Raw genomic sequence first — 19,181 nt, forward strand, 5'->3', positions numbered from 1 at the left:
CCCCCCCCGAGCTAGGAATGTGACAGGGAAAACCTCATGATATCTCAATGATTATTCCCCCCGCAAAAATGTTAATTTCAATAGCTTTATCTGTGGTTTTGCCATTATTTTCATCAGTATCCAGTTTCCATTTATTAGTGCTCTCTGATGAATTGATAATTAATCGGCTCTTCTAAAAAAAAAATAAATATATATATATATCTATATCTATATCTATATATATAAAATATGCAGGTGATTGCTTGTCAGCTTAATGCTTGCTGATGAAGGGAATACTCTAGCACTACAAAGGCTTTTTATCTGGAGTATTTGCAATGAGCAGTAAAATGCAGAACTGAAAGTGAGGACAGGAGGGGGAAAAGGAAAAGACCTACAGGTCAGTGAGCATTTGGGTCTCGTGCTAATTAAATGGGGGACTCCATCAGCCCCTCACTGAGGAGTCTGCCTGCATCTTGGAGGTGAAGCACAAGATTCTAAAATAAAAAGGAAAAATTTTAAAGAATTGCTTGTTATTCTGTATTGGAGCATGACAGGTCAAAAAGATTAAAGAAAGTCAGGTGTGAGGAAAGTGTGCGAGGAGGTTTTAAGCAAGAGGGTAGGAAGACTGCAAGGATGACGCTGAGAAGGGATCTGGAAAAGTCTGAGGAGCATGTTGAAATCCTTCTGTATGTCATGCCTCGTGCTGCAAGTGGGGAGTACCCGGCACTCCTCTAATGCCGTCGACCTTTTTCTCTTGACAGTCTAACAAAGTGCCAGTTGTGCAGCACCCACACCATGTACACCCTCTTACGCCGCTTATCACGTACAGCAATGAGCACTTCACACCGGGAAACCCTCCTCCACACTTACCAGCCGACGTAGATCCCAAAACAGGTAGGTGGGAAATAGTTTGGAGTTTTTTGAGAGTGGGTAGGTGGATCTTTCCATTTTGTGTATTAAAGGAAGGAGTGCAGGAGGAAGGATTTCCCATGCTGCAGCACCAAAGGGGACATGTAAAATGTCAAACGCATGCAAGAACCCAGACAAAATAGTTTCTTTTTTAAGCCAATTAGGCTTCAGAAAGAAACCTACTGGGTGAATTTTCATAAAGCTTCTTCAGGGTGACACCAGAGTTGCATGTGTGGGGTCGTTTGCAGGTGTGTTTCTTTGCAATCATGTTACCCCACCTAGTAGTTCGATCTACCAAGTGCTTGGTTTGCATGCATGACCCAGAGAATTAAACATGTACGTTCTGTGATCTGCACTTACAAAATTGCAGCTGGAATTTTAAAGGTGGTGGGTCACGACCGGTTTCAAAATGAATCTCTTTTAATTCCCCAAATCCCATTGTTTCTGTGTCAGGAGTTCAGCCATTTTTCTCCTATAATGTTGAATTTTCATCCACTCTAACTACTTAGCTCTAGCTCTACACTTGCAACTCTTTTCCCCAGTGTAAGTCTACCCAACTCTCAGTTCAGCCTGAAGGGCAGTCTTCTTGAATATAGAGCACCGTGTAAAACCCTGACTAGATTTATTGGTGTTACAGAGTAGAATTTACATGTTATTCTAACTTTTTAAGAGTCCCTGTTTAACCTGAGGGCCCAGAGAAGTCAAACAGTGTCAATCTTCTTTCTTTGGGCTGCATTGAGTTCCTAGTGACAGTGGGGTTTTTTTTTGTTAATCTAAATCCCAGCTAGTTAATTGGAAAGTACGTTAGAAACTGAATTCATGTCAAAGGAATCTCTCTGTGTTGGCCTTAACGTATGCAGATAATTTATCTAAACTCCAGCCCTTGAATGAGGCTGTGCATTAGCTGGTTTTCACTCCCTGTGCTTCAACTGGGGGCCCCCTTTTAATTGTGCTTAATGCTAACTTCACATGGCTTAAAAGGAATCCATCTCACCATCCCTGGGTATTGCAAGTGAATGGCATAGTCAACCTCTCATTTAAATAATGGTAGTACAGGGAATAGCTTTTAAACGGTTATCGTAAAACATATGATTAACGTCTGTAGACTGTTTACTTTTCTTCTGTGAACATTCTTTCAAGTGTGCAAATAGCTCGCCGGATGGTTAAAGCCCAGTTAATCTGTTTGAGTTTTGTAATGGAGAAAAAGCAATGTCTGCATGAAAATGTCACACAAGGAGATTTAATTTAGAGATTAAAAGCTTCCCGAGTGACTTAAAAAAATAGTTTTTAGCCATGAATACACTACCCCTTCCTTTTAATGCTTTCTGTTTTCATTTTGCTTCTGCTGTGTAATTGTGCTTTGGCTTGTTAATTGAAAGACCCAGTCTTGTAACCCTTACTCCTCTGAGTAATGCCTACTTGCTCTTAAGGTAAGGAGTGTTAAGATTTCAGGCTTGTGTTTGGAGTGGGTTTCTGCTCTCCGAGTAGGAACTGCATCGATTTCAGAGAGGACGGGTGGGCTCTCTGTCCTCCCCTGCACACCTTCAGCATCTGCCCCTGGTTCCACCAGGTATTTCCAGGGGCTCTCACCTCCACCTAGGTTTCAGAAAAGGTTGCCTAGGTTTTCTCAAGAGCAAACATCATTTGCAATTACAATGACTCTGTAACTCATTTTGGAGGTTACTTTGGAGTAACACCATGCTGTTGAGTACCCAGCCAATGTATGGGTAGGGCCTATGCTCTTTTGGTGACTGAGACTAAAATAACCTTGAAGTGGATACAGGGACCATCTTTCTGTTGAGTGTTTAAGACAGCACCTAGCACAGCATCACACCAAAACTATAGCTGAGACTTCTAATTTTTTATTCTAAATAACAAAGTAATTATCTCCAATTGGAGAGGTGAATGAGGGAGGGAATCACATCAGTTTTTCTGGTTGAATCTCATTTAAAAATATGCAAGAGTCTCACTTTATAAAAGAAGGCTGTGAAACAGCCTTTGGAAACCCAAAGTGAAGCCATGACTGTTGTAATAAAAACGAATACATAGCAATTTAGAAACATATGTGCATTTTCCTATATTTTATTTATTTCCATGTCTCAGTACTAACGCTGCTTTATGTTCCTCTTCCATAGGAATTCCAAGGCCTCCACATCCTCCAGATATATCTCCTTATTATCCGTTATCACCAGGCACTGTAGGACAAATCCCCCATCCGCTAGGATGGTTAGTACCACAGTAAGGAGTTCCATTTTTTTAATTTCCTTTTTCTTTTTTGATGTGTAGAATTTATGTTAGAATTGTATATGTGTGTGTGTATGTGCGCAAGTGTGTGTGCATTGAGATAAGTCTGTTTGCCAACTGCCACTTTGTTGAGTGGTTATGAATTTACCTACCTCATGAAGTTTAATTAAAACTTATGCCAGGTCATGTGGTCTTAAACAAACAGGAGCAGTTGGACACAGCTTCGCATGTCATCTCAACCAGCTGATAGCTGGTGAAGCATGAATTTTTATACCCTTCTGCAGAAACATTCTTTTTTTGTTAATGGCCTTACACTGCGCAGTGTGTTTTTTTCTTCAAATTTGGTTTTCTGTGGGCTCAGGGTGGTTCTCATAGACTCTTTTTTTACCAGGACCATCCTCACTGTAAATGTGCAATTTTAAATTTCATTGGCCTTCCTCATTGAAACGCCTTTCGTTTTTCTTGTTGAAACAGTAGAGCTTTACATCGGCCAGTGAGCAGCATTCCTGGCTGAGATGTGGCTGGGCAGTTGGCATCTAAGGAATGGAATTTTCTTGCAAACAAGAAAGAGGAATTAGTTTACTTTAAAACTAGCTAAAAAAACCCCCATGGAAAGTTAGTTTGGGATTTTGTTTTCTTTTCAGCTCCTCGTATCCCACTTGCAGAGCCTTGTTGGGTATGAGGTTCCCCCCCATAACTAAGCTTTTTTTTTTTTCTTATGTTGCCATCTCTGCAATGGGTTTATAATGCACTTATGCACTGCCTAGGCCTTTTGTACAGTATATTTGATCTAAATGCTTACAAAATGCGTTTGTGTTGCTGGATACAACAGTTCTCTTGCATTATAAATCAAGACTACTACCCTATTTTTCTGACATAGCAACGGGCCTCATCAGTTTCGGGGAGATCATATTTCTTTAGAAATAAATTGCCCAAAGCTAGAAATAGTTTGTTCCTTGTCGAGGTTGTTTGGCCAGCTGTGCTAAAATACCTCTTCACAAGTTTGCCCTCCATAAGGAAGTGGAGTTCACACCCTGTAGGAGACCAGGGCAGAGCAGGGGGTCCACACACACCCCCAGCTCTCGGGCAGGGAGGGGGATTAGTGTCAAAGGCTTTGGGGGCCTTTCTCAAGCACGAAAGTGTGGATACAGGAGAGCTGGAGCTCAGACCTCAGCCACAGCAGCCTGCTTCTGGCCTCTTTGCAGACTGTCTTTCCTCACAGGATGGTCATGCAACTTGAGTAGAGGCTCTCCCACCCTGAGGGTGAAGCATGTCCATCTGCTCTCTGCAGAAGGCTGTTTCTCCAGAAGAGCACAGCATGAGCGGAAGAAAAACCCAGAGCATTGCTCCCTGAAATCTTAAATTCCTCCTCATTTGTGGTGATTTACTTTTTACATAGGACACCCTGAACGCTGGTAGAATGCATGTCAGCTCCTTTTCTTCTTTCTTGTGTGCAAGGCCTAGCTGCAGTACAGCCATTTCATGCTCCTTTGTTGCCACTGCTTAGATCAAGTTTGCACAGTAACAGCCTCAGCGTTTAAAACAAGTATCTAATGCCAAAAGTCAGTAACATTAAAGCCATGAGAGTGCACAGAAGAAATTCCTCACTGTGTTGACCAGTGCCTCGTTGCTCATCCGTGTCTCAGAGCCTTACACCTTTATGTGTGCAGACACAGGTTTGTCCTCCTTGAACCTCGTGTCGTGGCAGCCAAACCATGTGAATGTTGCCATGTGTGGCCAGTTTCATCAGGCAAGTGCTGATGGCCACCTCTGTCACAGGAAGACTCTTGTCATCATCGCTGCTGGTTTATAACACGTCAGCACCCATGGCTTACTTACCTACCCACAGCTCCTACGGCTTCTCCAAGTGGCTTTTGTTGAGGACTGATACTATCACATTTGCTTTTGCTCTAGGAGAGTAGCATGGCCAACCTTGCAGAAGTAACCCAAGGTTTTCACTTCCCCTCTCGTTGCCACTTATGCTTCACCATCAACTTCCCAACCCATCTATCCTCAACTGGCCTGGATATCTCTAGCATAGTACCCTCCCAGAAAGCATCCTGCCCAGTCAGATGATATATTTGAAGGACAGATGAAAAGAACTAGCCAGCACAGACAAACCTCAATCAGAAAAAGTTGTGTGTCTTTCATGAGGATGCTGTTTTGCATGTTGCTGTATTTTTTAATTATTGTAATGAGGTGTGATTGTCTATTGGTTACCCACAATACTTCTTGGGGACTCTCCCCCGGTAACTCTTGTCAACACTTGTTAATCTGACAAAAGGCTACAAATTAAGCTCTGTTAATTTAATGTTTTCTCACCGAGATCTAAATACCGAAAGAGGCCCAAAGCGCAACTGAAGTCCTTTGATTCACTGTACTTTATTTTGGTATAAATTTACATTCATTATTGTTTTCCTTTGGATGTGTAGCCCTCAATTAGTGTGATGGCTCCATTAAAGCAAGCGAGACTTCGCCTTTAATTATTACAACAAAACACCTAGTTTCAGCTTGGGGAGAGGGTCTCTATTGACATAAGCAGAGGTTATAAAATTTAATTAGCCATTCCTATCAGATTTATGGCATTCAAATTGTTCTGTGTTTCTTTCCTTTGATCCTTGCTGTACAATCCCCAAGATTTTTGTTCTGATCAAATGAGAATAAAGCTTACTGTGCAGAGAGAAGTTTTTTGTTGTTTTGTTTTTTTTTAAAAAAAAAACCTTTTTTCTTTCTCTCATTCTCCCTTTCCCTTCTTTTTTGCCAGGCAAGGTCAGCCAGTGTACCCAATCACAACAGGGGGTTTCCGCCACCCTTACCCAACAGCTCTGACCGTCAATGCTTCCATGTCAAGGTGAGTCCAAATGCTGAGGTCCTGAATTGAGAGCAAATGTAACTCCTTCTGCTGCCCTCTCTAGAGGAGGGCATTCCATCTATTTCTGAAGGCACTTCAGTTAAACAGTTATCCTTAGTTTTTTGGTGGGGTGGAGGAGGAGAGGACATGGGGTACCTTCCCACTGGAGAAGAGGGTTTCTTAGTGCTGTCATTTGGCCTTAAGAATTTGTTTTTGAGGGAGAGAGGTGGAGGAGCAGGAAGTCATCTTTAAAAGCCAAACTAAAATGAAAAAGCTGGGACAATGTGATGTTGAAAATGCAAGGAGAAGTCATGATACCTTCTGCTTTCTTGGTGGCTGTCACCCAGAGCAGCACTCTGTGTGTGAGAGGGGAGTCTCAGGAGGGAGGAGGGCTGTTCTTCAAGCGGAGTTGGGAGGAAGGTTACTGCACTATGTTTTCCCCTACCAAAGCTCCAAACTGTTAGTAACATAAAAGGGTCTGCCTGACCCTCTAAAGCTTTAGAAGTATATATTTCTCCCCCTCCCTACCTCCAATTAATTCCATCTAATTTACCAGGGGCTGCTAGTTTTATTTACAAACTGGTTGGCAGCACTATGTTTAAGTAATCACTAATTGCTCCTAATGATAGTTTTATTTTTCTGTTCATCTGATTTTCAGTCTGGTTAATTAAATCGGTGGAGGTTTAGACTTTCTTGATGGGCTGAAACAGCTAATCCATTTTGATGATGGCACATAATTAAATTAGCATGCATTACATAGCAAGGTTCCACGTCTCTTCCCTGCTCTCTCCCTTTCTCTCCATCTCTGCAGTTTGTTATTTGAAGGGTGGTGTACAGAGAATTTAAGGAGGAAAAGATTGGAGGGGGCACTGGGGAGAAAAACACCTTGTTGAGAAATGGAAACCTGTAACTAGAGCTTGTGAGTGAATGGGAGGGAAATAGTGTTGTGTGCTTTAGTAAGTAGAGTAAAAGCAAAAAATTAAAATTTGCTCATGTTGCTCCAACAAACAGAGATAACTAGAAAATCAACTTTGAAAAAAAAAAAAGAATAGACCCAGCACAGGAGAGAAAAAATCCTGGGTTGGGGAGAGAGCTGTAAATTTAAACAACGATTCCCTCCCTCCATTTAATCTTTTTTAATATCTATAAAAGACTTGCAGGCATGGTGTGAGGCAAAGTAGAGCTTGATTTAGTTTAATTATTATTAGAGAGGCTAGTCATTTGAGGGAGGGGGGAGATGTGGGAGGGGGGAGGCTATATTCCCAAGATAGGCTTTATGAAAGGTATCTAGTTAAAAAGAGTACACAGCAAATTAAATACATTATTGTGGTAATGGGACGACAGAAGTAGAGGTCTATTATACTTATGGCAGTTATAGGAAATGTAGGCTTCTTGCCCTGTTCTAGCACATCCTTTGATATTCATTCCATTCAGCAGCAGGGCCAGGACTTCTCAGAATTAAGTGATGGGTCATTATACTTTAAACACCATGGAGAAGCCTAGATTGGCAATTAAACAGCACTTGCTGACACTCGCTTGTGCCACCCTGTGACCCCCTTTAGATTGAGTTGTTGGAGCTCGGGGCCCTCAGCCTGCTAAATTGGTAGCAGGCACTTCTCCTGACGAGGGCTGGCTCTGAAATCTGCCGGCTTCAAAGGGAGCAAGATCATGTATAAACCATAATGTGGGTGCACCGTGGCTCAAAAAATAAGGCAGGAATAGATGAAATGTTACAAGTGCAAGGGGAAAATGAGAGAATAATGACAAATCTAATGCAACTCAAAGCAGAATTGTTGCACAGAAAAATGCATCCCACTGCTTGTGCATAAAATCAAGGCAGGCAGATGACATCCAGTTAACAGAAACATGTCAACAGTGAAGTAAAGTGAGAGTGAGTAAGAGAGAAGCCCCTGAGACAGCCAGGAACAAAAAATTAGTTGTCCTTAACAAGTTAAGACTCATCATTATATTCTGGCTTGGAGCCATAAAAGGAGACAGTGGTATATAATGAGCTGCTTAGAATTTTTAGGGTGTTTATTGCAATTCATGGAATACTTCTAGAGAAAAAAATATGGGGGGATGTCTTAGGTGAAGGTGAGGGGTGTGCATATACACACACAGCCTTTCTTTTTGTCTATGACATAAGTCCGTGCACGCGCACATGCTCAGGCGCACATGCAGACTGATGAATAGATTTAAGATGTTTATCCTTTGTTTCAGCCCAGAAACTTCCCTCCTGGTTTCCCATACATGGGAACACCCTCTGGGCAGACCGTGCTCTGATACATGGGTCGATGCATGTTTTCTCATGCCCCCGGTATCAGCTGGAGTGCCTGAGCTCAGCTGTGGGACAGCCCTTGCCCCGAGTCGCCAGCGTAGCTGGGAGATGGGGCTGGCATGCCCAGGGATGCCCACGCTTGCCCGTAGACATGCTGTTCATGGCTGGCCTCCAGGCAACAGCCCCACAGGGCCCTGGTACAAGCCTTGGGGTCACTGTGTTGGCTTTGTCCAAATGTTGAAGCCGGGGAAGACCCCAACCTCACCCCTCCATCCACATTTTTCCAGAGCCTTCCTTTAAAAGTTATTCCCGTCTTTGCCTGCATTACAGTATAGACCATTGGAGCATATAATGCTTCCCAACCCTGAATATTCCCTAAGCTTAGTAATTACAGTTCATTAGTTAGAGTGTGCTTATGAATAGTTTATAAAAGGTTAATGGGTGACTAATAGTGATTTTCATAAACGGTTTAGACTATTAAGGTAGTGTCTTCGAGTTGTTTTAACCATTTACAACTCTTTTCTCTGCTTGTAGCATCGCCCCACTCACTTTGTATGCGTGCAACATTCTTAGAACATCTCTCAATCCTTCATTACCCCTCTATAATATGCCCTTAATGCAAATTGAGACTGGATTAACTGACTGATGGGCAAACAGTGGACCCACTATGAAAAAACAGCTGCTGTGAGAGGAAATCAGGAAATAATTTGACAGAATTGCACCAGACAAACACTGCACAGCAGTTAAATGGTGGCAATAGAAAATACCTTCTGTAATTGAAATTTCAGGGGAAATTCACTTTTGCTGAATGTAATTACTGAAGTTGGAGTGTAGCCAGGAACCTAAAAATTAACACTCTTCCCTAACACGTATTGCCGTGTGAGTGGATGTCTACATGGAAATAAGTAGGTACTCAGACTTTGGGCTGAACCTTCACCCAGCCCACTGAAGTCCATGGGGTTGTGAGAGCAACTTTGGGTTCTGGAGCATATTTTTATAGCCCAAAACATAGGAAGGGGTGTGCAAGGCCAATAGGCAGCCTTGTGTCTTGGAGGGAGAGAGGTTCACTGTGAAATAATGAATGGTCGTTGGTACTGAACACAATTTCCTTGGGGAAATTGCCACCCTGAAAATAACTACTGAGCTGCAGCTGCCTGCTGCTGAAGGTTCCCATGTCTCTGAAGTTTAGAGCTCAGTGGCTAAAATCTCAGCCCAGCTGAAGTCAGTGGAGGCTTCTCCTGCTTCGCTGCCCTTCCTCCCCATATGTCACTTTCAATGTGCAAACGCTTACTCTCTTTCTCCTAAACAGTAATTGGGAAAACATTTTTCCCATAATTAGGGAGGGAAATTACATTTTTTGCAGTTTTTCTTCACTCTCCTCAATCTTCTAATAGCTGGAGATACTTAAATCTTCATCAAAAATAAATGAATAAAATAACCCCCTAGCTTTTGTTGAATTTGTTTCCTTTGAACATCCTGACTATACAAGAATCCATCATGTAGGCAGAGTTCATTTTGCAGTGTGTTTTAATTTTTGACCAGATCCTCATTTGAGAAGCAAGTTTATGACCCAGTTATGGCCCCATCACAGGATCCTCTTCAGAAGTTTAACAAGCATGCATCTTTTGTCCCCACAAACTCCATCTGTAATCAGTCTTTTGTGATATCTGGGAACACTTCTCCAGTGATGAGTCTAATCGTCTTCAGGTCCGCGCTCATACCCTTCTGTCCTTGTGCTACCACTGCACTCAGCTTTTCTTACTTGCTGGTATATGCCCTTCTGTGTCCTCTTCCCGCCTGCTCTCTGAAGGTAGGCTTTTCATCTCCATCCTCATCCTTCATTGTCCCCTTGTCATTGGCTCTCATTCTGGTTTGAACCCTCGCTAGCCCCAGCAGCATAGTCCTCTCTTGAATGCTAAGCCTTGCCTAGGACAGACAGTCATTTGATAGGATGCATGTGAACTTTTTGTCACTATGCTTATACCACTTCCAGTGAGGTCAGGATTTTGCCGTGGGTTTTATTTTTGCCCGTGTTTGTAAGTTACTTTTTTTAAAAAAAGCTCTTACTGTTAGTTTTACTGTTTGCATTGTACTGTGGCTAAAGGCCCCAGGCACTGTGTGAACAAATTTCAGGCATCTCCAATCAAAATACATGCACATGAAAATAAAGAGAGGGAGAACAGAAAAAAAATGATACAAAGGCCCAAGTTGTGTCTTGCTGATGATGTGGCAGAAGTGGGATCAGGATGTCGGTCTCCATGCAGCCTTGCCGTTGTCTTCTGTTATGACCTACCGTGCACCAAGGCATTTCCCCAAACGTGCATTTCTCTCCCAGATACTTCTGTCAGAGAGCAGGGAAGGCATTTTGACAATTCACTTGGAGATTTAAGTCCATGAGTCTTCAGCATAAGCAGGAATGGCCATTCTGTTGCCCATTCTCCTCTTCCCTTGCCATCACACCCTCCTCCTTTCCATCACTCCATGCCTTTGTTTGTGGGGAGCTGCAATTCTCTACAGTTCGAACAATTTCACATTCTCCCTGCTCGTGCCACCACTGCCTTCAAAGACAAAATACTTCTGTCTAATGATCCTGAGTACTACCAGCTGATAGACAAAGATCCTCAGAGCTCACAGTGGACAGTACCTCTTGTTCATTAAAGTACTACTGTGTCATCTTGTGAATGTAGGGAATGTCTAGGCCGTTTGGTTGGGGGAGTTAAGCTCAGTAATGGAATTTGTGAGTGGAGAAAAAAAAAAAAAGGAATCCCATTATATTTCTGATACTTTTACACAGTCTACTAACCCATGGTACATCACCCCATTTAAAATCCTGTTCGATAAAAAAATCGTTGTAAATTGATGATAGAAGAAATAATTCTTTATCCCATTACATGTTCCATATTCTTGGGGTATTTTATTTGAACCAAGATGGTTCAAAATCTGGGCTGAGAGTAGATATTTGCAATGATTAAAAAAGCCTTGTAGTTTGCCATATCAGTTTAACTTTGGAATTTAGGAGCAAGTTATTTCTGAGCCAAAATTAGGTTAGATCCCATTCCCTGGAAACCTGTTGACTTAAGTGGGGTTTTTCTAAGGGAAAGGCAGTCAGTCATAGTGTGCTTTCCTTATTCACTGCAAAACCTTTCTGAGACTGTTAAGAAATAATGATAAGAAGTCAATCCTACTTTTGGGAAGTTTGTTCATTTCAGTTAAAAAGTAAAATGTCCGAATGATTGTGCCATGTTCATGCTGTGGCCCCAACCGAGCAATTAGATTCATGCAGAAGGATTTCACATCCCTCTGAATCCAGTTGCAGGACCGGGGCCTGTCCATGTATATGACCATAAACCATAAAGCTGACAACATTTTTTTTATTCTCCTTAGAAAGGTTAGACTGTGATTTTGCATTAATTTAAGCCTTCCTAGGTTACCTTTATGGGTCAAAATTGACTTAATTCCACAGTCTTCCCACCTTCTTTTAAAGCAATGTGGCTCAGAGATTTATTAGACATTAATAAATATTTTCTTATGCTCCATCAACAAAATGTAGCTAATGAGGCATCTATAAGGATTATCAAAAATGCATCTAGATTGTGTTGGCATTAATATTTTATTTTGCTGTCAATATGCAATAAAACATGTCATCTCAAATTCACAACATGATTCAGAGCTATAAAAATTGATTCCTTGGTTGCCACAGATAATTTCTTAGCAAATAAATGGACTGGTGGATTTTTTTGCAGGTAGCTGAAATTCCACTTTCATTCAAGTTCATCCAGTTGAATTTGCCTTTTGTTAAAGATATTAAAATCATGATGTCTCATGTCACTAATGATAATGAAGGGGAAGATTGGCTTTAATGACATTAGAAGAGTCATTATGTTTAATTTATTGCTAATTAATGCTGCCAGCTTTCATATGCTTTGTCTAGCTGTCATGTGCTTGTTATATGCCTTTTTTTTTTTTTTTTTTTTTTAAGTTTCCTCCACACATGGTCCCGCCACACCATAGTTTACATACAACTGGAATCCCTCATCCGGCCATAGTCACACCAACAGTCAAACAGGAATCTTCCCAGAGCGATGTCGGCTCACTCCACAGCTCGTAAGTTGTTGCTTCCCATGTCTTCTTTTTAGAACACCTAAAGCATCACCTCTGTATGTGTGGCTTTCAAAAAGGCTTGCATTTGTGGGAATGTTTCTGCTGTAAAATTTGCTTTTTCTCTTCTGTTCTAATTGATTTGAACATAGTTTAACTACCAAAGTGTGTCAAAATAATAGTAACAGTCTCTCAGAGTCATTCTGTGACATAGACAGGTAGTTGCTAATTTGAGTCATTTTAACAAGGAAGTGGAATTTTCTGGATCAAGATTCAAGCTTCTCGACTGGTTTCCCTGTTAGTCAGTGTCCAGTTTGAAGCTGTGAGATACCAGATGCACAACAGGAGACAGAAAATTAGATCATAAATAGCTTGTTCAAAGCTGCAGAGAGAGCTGGTATCAAGTTTAGGTTTGAACCAAGGAGAGGCCTGTTCTACCTCTGCCACTAGTGCTTCTGGTGCTTCTTGCCTTTCATTTCACAGGTGAAGCAGAAAGGCAGCATTTTGGTTCCCACTGATGATGGGGTATAATTGTTTCCTCTGTCATCATGCTCAGAAGCTGTCATGTCCTGCCCCATGAACCCATTTTCCTGTGTGCCTGTGTCCTTCCAAGGTTGTTCTAGGTGCTTGGAGGGCACTTGGTGACATTGCGTAAATGTGAGATGGGTTTTCTTATAATGCTCTTAAAACTGTTCTCATACAGCAGCCAGGGTGCAGGCTCTAGAGAACCTTCTGGTCCTCTTCCTGGAGATTTCTGAGGATTAATGCTAGAGAGATTGAGAGGATTAATTTTAATAAATTCACAAGGGTTCTCACTGTGAGGTTTCTGTCTGTTGTATCTTTACCCTTCAGAAAACATCAGGACTCCAAAAAAGAAGAAGAGAAAAAGAAGCCACACATAAAGAAACCTCTTAATGCATTTATGTTGTATATGAAGGAAATGAGAGCAAAAGTTGTAGCAGAATGCACATTGAAAGAGAGCGCAGCCATCAACCAAATCCTCGGTCGAAGGGTAGGTAACAAGGGAGAAGCACAAGCAGGGACTGAAACTCGGTAGGATTCACACCTTCTGAATCACTGTGTTTTCCTGATACTTTGATCATGGATAATGGATAGAGAAGTTACTAAACCCAAGGCCTTGATTTGTTTTTTTGTTTTTGCAGACACTTGGGAAAGAGAGGGAGTTAGTTAAAAGAAGTGTTATTTCCGTGATCTGTAGGTGGAAAAATCTCAGAGTTTTCCTCTGTCCTAAACCAGGCAGAAAAGTAAATGGGGAAGGAAAAAGCCTTTGGATACAGTACCAGTATCAGCACGTGTGCGAGCTAGAAGAGAGGGGGTACCAGTGGGGAAGGACGGAGAGACCTTCCCTAAACCTGTAGCTGACATCTGGCGCAGGACAAGCAGTTCAGCTTCTGGACCCTCTCCGTTGCTCTTTGTTTTTATTTAGTTTTCTTAATTCTCCTCTCTCATCAGGAGATGCTTAGTAAACGTAAATGATTAGTTGTGACTCAGTTGAGTTAACTCTAGTTATAATCTGAAGTCATAAATAAAATATGAATGTCAGCATGCCAGATCATCTGCTTTAATTTCTTTTTTATGAAAATCAACTCTTGCTGTAATTATATATAAATAATACACTCTGTTGATAACATGCTTAAACAAAAAAACCTGCTTGTGCTTTTTATTCTGTCTTTTTCCTCTTTTCTTCACCTCAGTGGCACGCGTTATCCAGAGAAGAACAAGCGAAATACTATGAACTAGCAAGAAAGGAGCGACAGCTTCATATGCAGCTGTACCCGGGCTGGTCCGCACGGGATAACTATGTAGGTTCCTATGTAGGTGGAAATTTTTTTAGTAGTTGAGCTTGTAGAAATGTATATGTGACCTGCTGAACTACGACCACACATTGCACACAAGCACTACTTGGAAAGCGTGCCTCAGGATCCCAATCTGGTAACAACAACGGACGCTTCCCTCCGCAATACTAAAACTATTGGGGATAATTCCCAGCCCTCCGCTTGGAAGAGGCTTCCTGGCTGGGAGTAGTCAAAGGTTAGAGTTGGGGCAGGATAGTAGCGGTCTGTGAAGAAACTCTTGCCTTCACTTTTACCAGTGTCTGGAAAAGCTGTTTGGCTTGCTGATGATTTTAAATTTCCTTTTTTAAAACAAAGTTAAAATATCCCCTAGTATGGCTCCTCTCCTTTCCACCAAAAAGATGAATAATTAGTGTCTTGTGCTTATCTGTGTGAGAGTATAGTGGAAAGTGGAAGAATGACTTATCCTAGCTTCAGAGAAGGACTGGCAAAACCAAAAGTGTGACTCGTTTGAAAGTCTTACTCTCAAGTGGGGTTAAATGAATTATTCCACGCTCTACTGTTGCATATTTTGATTATGTTTTGCTTTTTCATGGCCATGTTATCTTTCCCCACCCCCCTCATTTTTTAAGAAGTGTTTTGAAGTTTGTGATCAATTCACAGAGTGGTTTTAAGATTGATTCCCCCCTCTGCCTTTCAGAAAGCCTGTTTTCTAGCTAAAAGTGGTAGTATTTTCTCTGTTAAAAACATAAGGCCAGCATTGTAACCATTTACTAGTAGTGTATAACCCCTTCTGCTATGAAGGGTGAGCAGTGCAGCTGGTAGTGTTTGCAGTCCTAAGCCCATAAATTCTTGACAGATTTGTGGATTGGTGGGAGCTCTAAACCCTCTTTAGTAGGATTATAGCATCATCTTGATTTTTTTTTTATTTAAATAAAAGTCAACTAAAACTCTCAAGGTCTCTAACTCTGGAATAAACCCTGCTCCGTACCTTCCAGGCAGACTTCCCTATAGGTTTGGGGACCATCAGCTGTAAGATTGATGTCAGTTATGTATACTGTTAACATTTTGTTTTTGTTGAAGTCTGTCTCTTCCATCATCATTCATCACTGCCTATTTCAAAAATATCCTATTTTGCCGTAAATCACATAAACTGTGGGTGTTGTATATGGCAACTTTACCTCTATGAGAATCTGAGTGTTTTTACAAGTATGGATGGGAAGAAGCCAGTTCAGAGTCTGCGGTGAAGTCTAGAGCAGCAACAGGTCTCTGTGCTCGTCCACCATTTCAGCAGTGAAGAATACACATGCTCACTTATTTAGTAATATGTACTTAAGGACATATTTTCAAATCCTTCTGTTCTTTCTTGATCATCTTTTCTTTCCGTTGGGCTCTGCCTCGCTCCCTCCTTTGGTTACTGTTGCAGGTGTAGCTGTGTGTGCTCCTCAGAGGAGACCTCGTTAAGCCTGATGAGGCACTGCTCCTGCTTAAACATGTTTTCCCTTTCTTTGAGACTGTCAGACCACAGGCTTGAGGTAGTTCTGTAGCACTGTGCAGTATCGTCTTCTTGGGTGTTCAGAAGGGAGTACAGGCTTGACTGAGGTTTCAGGAATGCTCATTCTGCTCAGTGACTGTGCCACCGGCAGGCAGATGGGCATGTACAAAGCCTTCAGTGTTTAGGACCTTTTACTTTTGTCCTCACCGTGTGAGTGCTGAGAAACCCTTTCTTCTCAAGCTAAAAAGGACAGGATGAGAAAGCCAGCGCTTTTCCTAGCGGCTTGATGCTGTACCCCCAAGTGACCTTCAGGGGGAACCTTCCTGCCTGAGGAGAGCATGGTGCCTTTGCATCACACGATTGCATCATCCACAGGATTTATTTATTTCTCCTGGTCCATTCAGAGCTCTCTGAGTTCCCTTCCTCCCTCAGCGGTTTGTAGGGTCTTGAGCCCTCCAGAAATCTAGTAGGGGAGAACCTTTGGGCTGCTTGAAACAGTGAAATTGTTAGGCATCTTGCATCAGGCTCTAGGATGAGGCCCAGGTCTTCAGAAACAGGAGCAGTACATTCAAGAAACACAGCCTTCAGCCTGCTCTTAAAGAAGAGAAGAGGATCCAGGGAATCCCTCGTGGCTTGTCGGTGTCACAAGGCACATTTGCTCTTCCTGAGATCTAATATAAGATGCTAAGTGACACTGAGTGCTGGGCTCAGAAGTATGTAAGGGTCTAGTCACCTTGCCTGACACCTGTCTAGAAAATTAGTACTAAAGAACGCTGCAGTCCTGTCAAAATCCATGTTGGTTTGGTTCTGTAGAGGGAGCTGCCAAAACAGTTTGCAAGTATTTACATCCACATTTACTTGCAGCCTAAGAATTTGTATAGTACCATGGTGGGAAATGTTACAAACCATCTGCTCGAGTCTTAGGAGGACAATCTGAGGCAAAGGCAAAACGGCATCTTCTGCAGAGCACTTGAAGTTAGCGGGACCTCTGTCAGTTCTTTGGTAGGAACAGTTTTCAAAGCTTGTCTTGAAAAGGAACAAGAAATTCCTGGTCCCTGGCTGACATTCCTGTATATCGGCCGTTTTTAACAGATTGATCCCTAAAGGGGTTATACTACTTTAATACCGGGCTTGAAGAGTTTGTAAAGGGCAGATGAGTCCTGACCTCTGTTCCAGCTGGCCCTTGTGTGAAGAAGTTATAAGGTCTCAAATTGAAATAGCCATTGTATTCCCAAATGCACTGCAGAAATTAAGCAAATATGCCACAGAATGTTAATTATGCAAGTGGCTTCTTTGAGATTAAATAAAAATCAGGCTTATGGTCCGGAGGCAGTTGTCTGGGTTTTGTTACATTGTTGAAAGCTGGAAAAAATTCACCAACTTTCACAGAGTTACTGTTAATCTAGATCAGTATAGATGGAGCAAAGTATGAGCCTCTTGTATCTTTATGTGATACATTAACTTCAAGATACCATGTTTTTTCCCTGGTTTATTCTCAGGCAGCTTTAGAAGCAATGCTCGTCTGCTTTGTCTGCCTGTCATGTTAGACTGATGGCTGCTGTAGGAATTGACTCAAAGCAACAACTTTCCATATCCCTAAAAATGACCTTAGAGGTGTCGGAGATGATTTCTCGGTAGCATCCAGGCTACAGGATTATGTGCATGTTGTTTAAAAAGCCTTTAAAATGGATGGTGCACACAGCTTGTGCCATCACCAGAAGGCTTTTATGAACAAGACTCTGCTTGTCGCAGCCTGGACAGCAGGGTGGCAATTCACAGCCTTGAGCAAGTGAGGGGGAACAAGTACAGAAGCCCCGTACCAGAAAGCTGGCTTTTGGGGAGGAAAAAATTAAGAACAACAACTCAAAATCCAATATTCATGTTGGGGGAATTTCTTACTAATACGTTCCAGGGAACGTATCATAGTGTGTCGCAAGTGTTATAGTGGATGTGCCAAGCTGAAGCCCCTATTAACCATTTAGCTGGGAGCCAGGCCAACCTACCGAGAAAGATGTCCACCACGGGGGAGAACCTCTTGGCTTCCCCACAGATATGTCCAACCCTTCAAAAGTGCTGCAAGATTCCTTCTTCTAAGACATGTTTGTTCCCTCTTAACCACAGGGGACTTCTGGTCTGGTGTCTTTTCACCAACTTCTGCTACTACTCCATCTTCAAAAGCTGGGATCTCTTGTGCTGTTCACAGTTGATATTGCTGGCCCAGAAGTCATTGGTTTTAGCATCTGGGGAGCTGTGAAAATGAAATTACTCTGTCCCCAACACTGGCCTTTTTGTACTGCTCTGCAAACCCTGTAGCTCAGTGTTAGAAGAGTTTTCTTAGAAAATAGCTTTTCTCATTTGAGCTGTGTTTATTACTTCATAACTCTTCTCTTAGAAAATGATTGTTGAGTTTCCACAGAACTCGGGCTCCCGGTTGCCCTCTCCCACACTGCTGGAGGGAAATGGAGAAAAGGCCTTTCTCCCTCCAGTCAGAAACTGTAACAAATTGCATCATCTTGTGGGACAGTATTTGGAAAAGGGACACAGTTTAGCTAAATATTACTGGTTATTTTCTTGTAATAGAGAAAAACATGGGAAAGGTCTTAGTTATATCTGGATTTTTTTCTTGTCCTGGCTTTGCTTCCTAGGTTGTCAATGCACTTATAAACCTGCAGGTTAGGATTTGCTCATTACTGTGGCTTCCTTGTCTGTTTTAAGAGTTGGGTTTGGGTGCTGAGGAACTCCAGGGGCTCAATCTGACCATACTTACGCACTCCCCACTTCAGTCTTCCTCTACTTCCCCTCCCTGCCCTGCCAAAATGTGACCACAAATGATTTTTGAAACTTCCAGATGCAGGAGTGTACAAGTGTCAGAATTTTTTGTCTTCATGATGATCTTGTCAAAAAAAAAAAAAAGCATCTTGCAAGTTGTTCTGCCCCCTCCTCAACTGCTTATGGCTTTGGTGGGTGTTAATGTTGGGGGGGCTGCAGTGAGGCTGTCCAAAAATCACGGGGTGGGCAGGCAGAGCCATCGCCAGGGTTCAGCATCCCCTTGGGGCCCCCCAGTCTCCCCTCACCGAGGGTGAGCTGTCACTCTGCTTCGGTGTCCTCCCTGGGGAGCTTCCTGCGCTGGCCTCCTGTGCCGTCTTGCAAGAACGTGTATTTTGGGGGTTTTTAAATCCTTCTCATTTGTGTATGTTTCCTGCAGGGAAAGAAGAAGAAGAGGAAAAGGGATAAGCAGCCAGGAGAGACCAATGGTAAGTAAAAATAAGTCTAAATCTCTTGCTTAGTAGAAATGTGGCAGTCCTGGTGTGACACTCCTAGGTATGGGGGAGGTGGGTACAAGTCTCCTGGCCTCACAGGAAGCCGGTCCCTATACTAGACAGCCTTTTTTTTTTTTAATGCACTCTAATTATTTACGCGTTATTGCCCTTCTAAAACTAGTAACCAAGCCATTGCATGTAAGAGCCTCTTGTGACGTTAGCTGAATTTGTACGTAGTAATTGCAAAGCCTTT

At 42.3% G+C, this 19,181-nt stretch overlaps 1 protein-coding gene across 13 annotated transcripts in view; it reads left to right on the forward strand.

Moving 5' to 3' along the window:
* TCF7L2 (transcription factor 7 like 2) overlaps nucleotides 1-19,181 on the forward strand; it is a 140,552-nt gene that overhangs the window by 111,890 nt on the left and 9,481 nt on the right. For 9 of the 13 annotated variants that reach the window (XR_003398718.1, XR_003398719.1, XM_026851451.1 and 6 more), the window contains exons 3-10: nucleotides 741-873; nucleotides 3,024-3,126; nucleotides 5,897-5,983; nucleotides 6,775-6,784; nucleotides 12,235-12,365; nucleotides 13,212-13,371; nucleotides 14,075-14,182; nucleotides 18,874-18,922. Coding sequence is in view for 11 of the 13 variants with exons in the window: in XM_026851451.1 (XP_026707252.1) it covers nucleotides 741-873; nucleotides 3,024-3,126; nucleotides 5,897-5,983; nucleotides 6,775-6,784; nucleotides 12,235-12,365; nucleotides 13,212-13,371; nucleotides 14,075-14,182; nucleotides 18,874-18,922 (781 nt within the window). In the remaining 2 variants the exon portion in view is untranslated. Of the gene's footprint in view, nucleotides 1-740; nucleotides 874-3,023; nucleotides 3,127-5,896; nucleotides 5,984-6,774; nucleotides 6,785-12,234; nucleotides 12,366-13,211; nucleotides 13,372-14,074; nucleotides 14,183-18,873; nucleotides 18,927-19,181 lie in introns of all 13 variants that reach the window. The other 4 variants (XM_026851444.1, XM_026851450.1, XM_026851446.1 and 1 more) reach the window with 4 other exon arrangements.

Source organism: Athene cunicularia, assembly GCF_003259725.1.
Source record: "Athene cunicularia isolate RWA chromosome 6 unlocalized genomic scaffold, athCun1 chr6_part1, whole genome shotgun sequence".
Classification (NCBI taxonomy): Eukaryota; Metazoa; Chordata; class Aves; order Strigiformes; family Strigidae; genus Athene; species Athene cunicularia.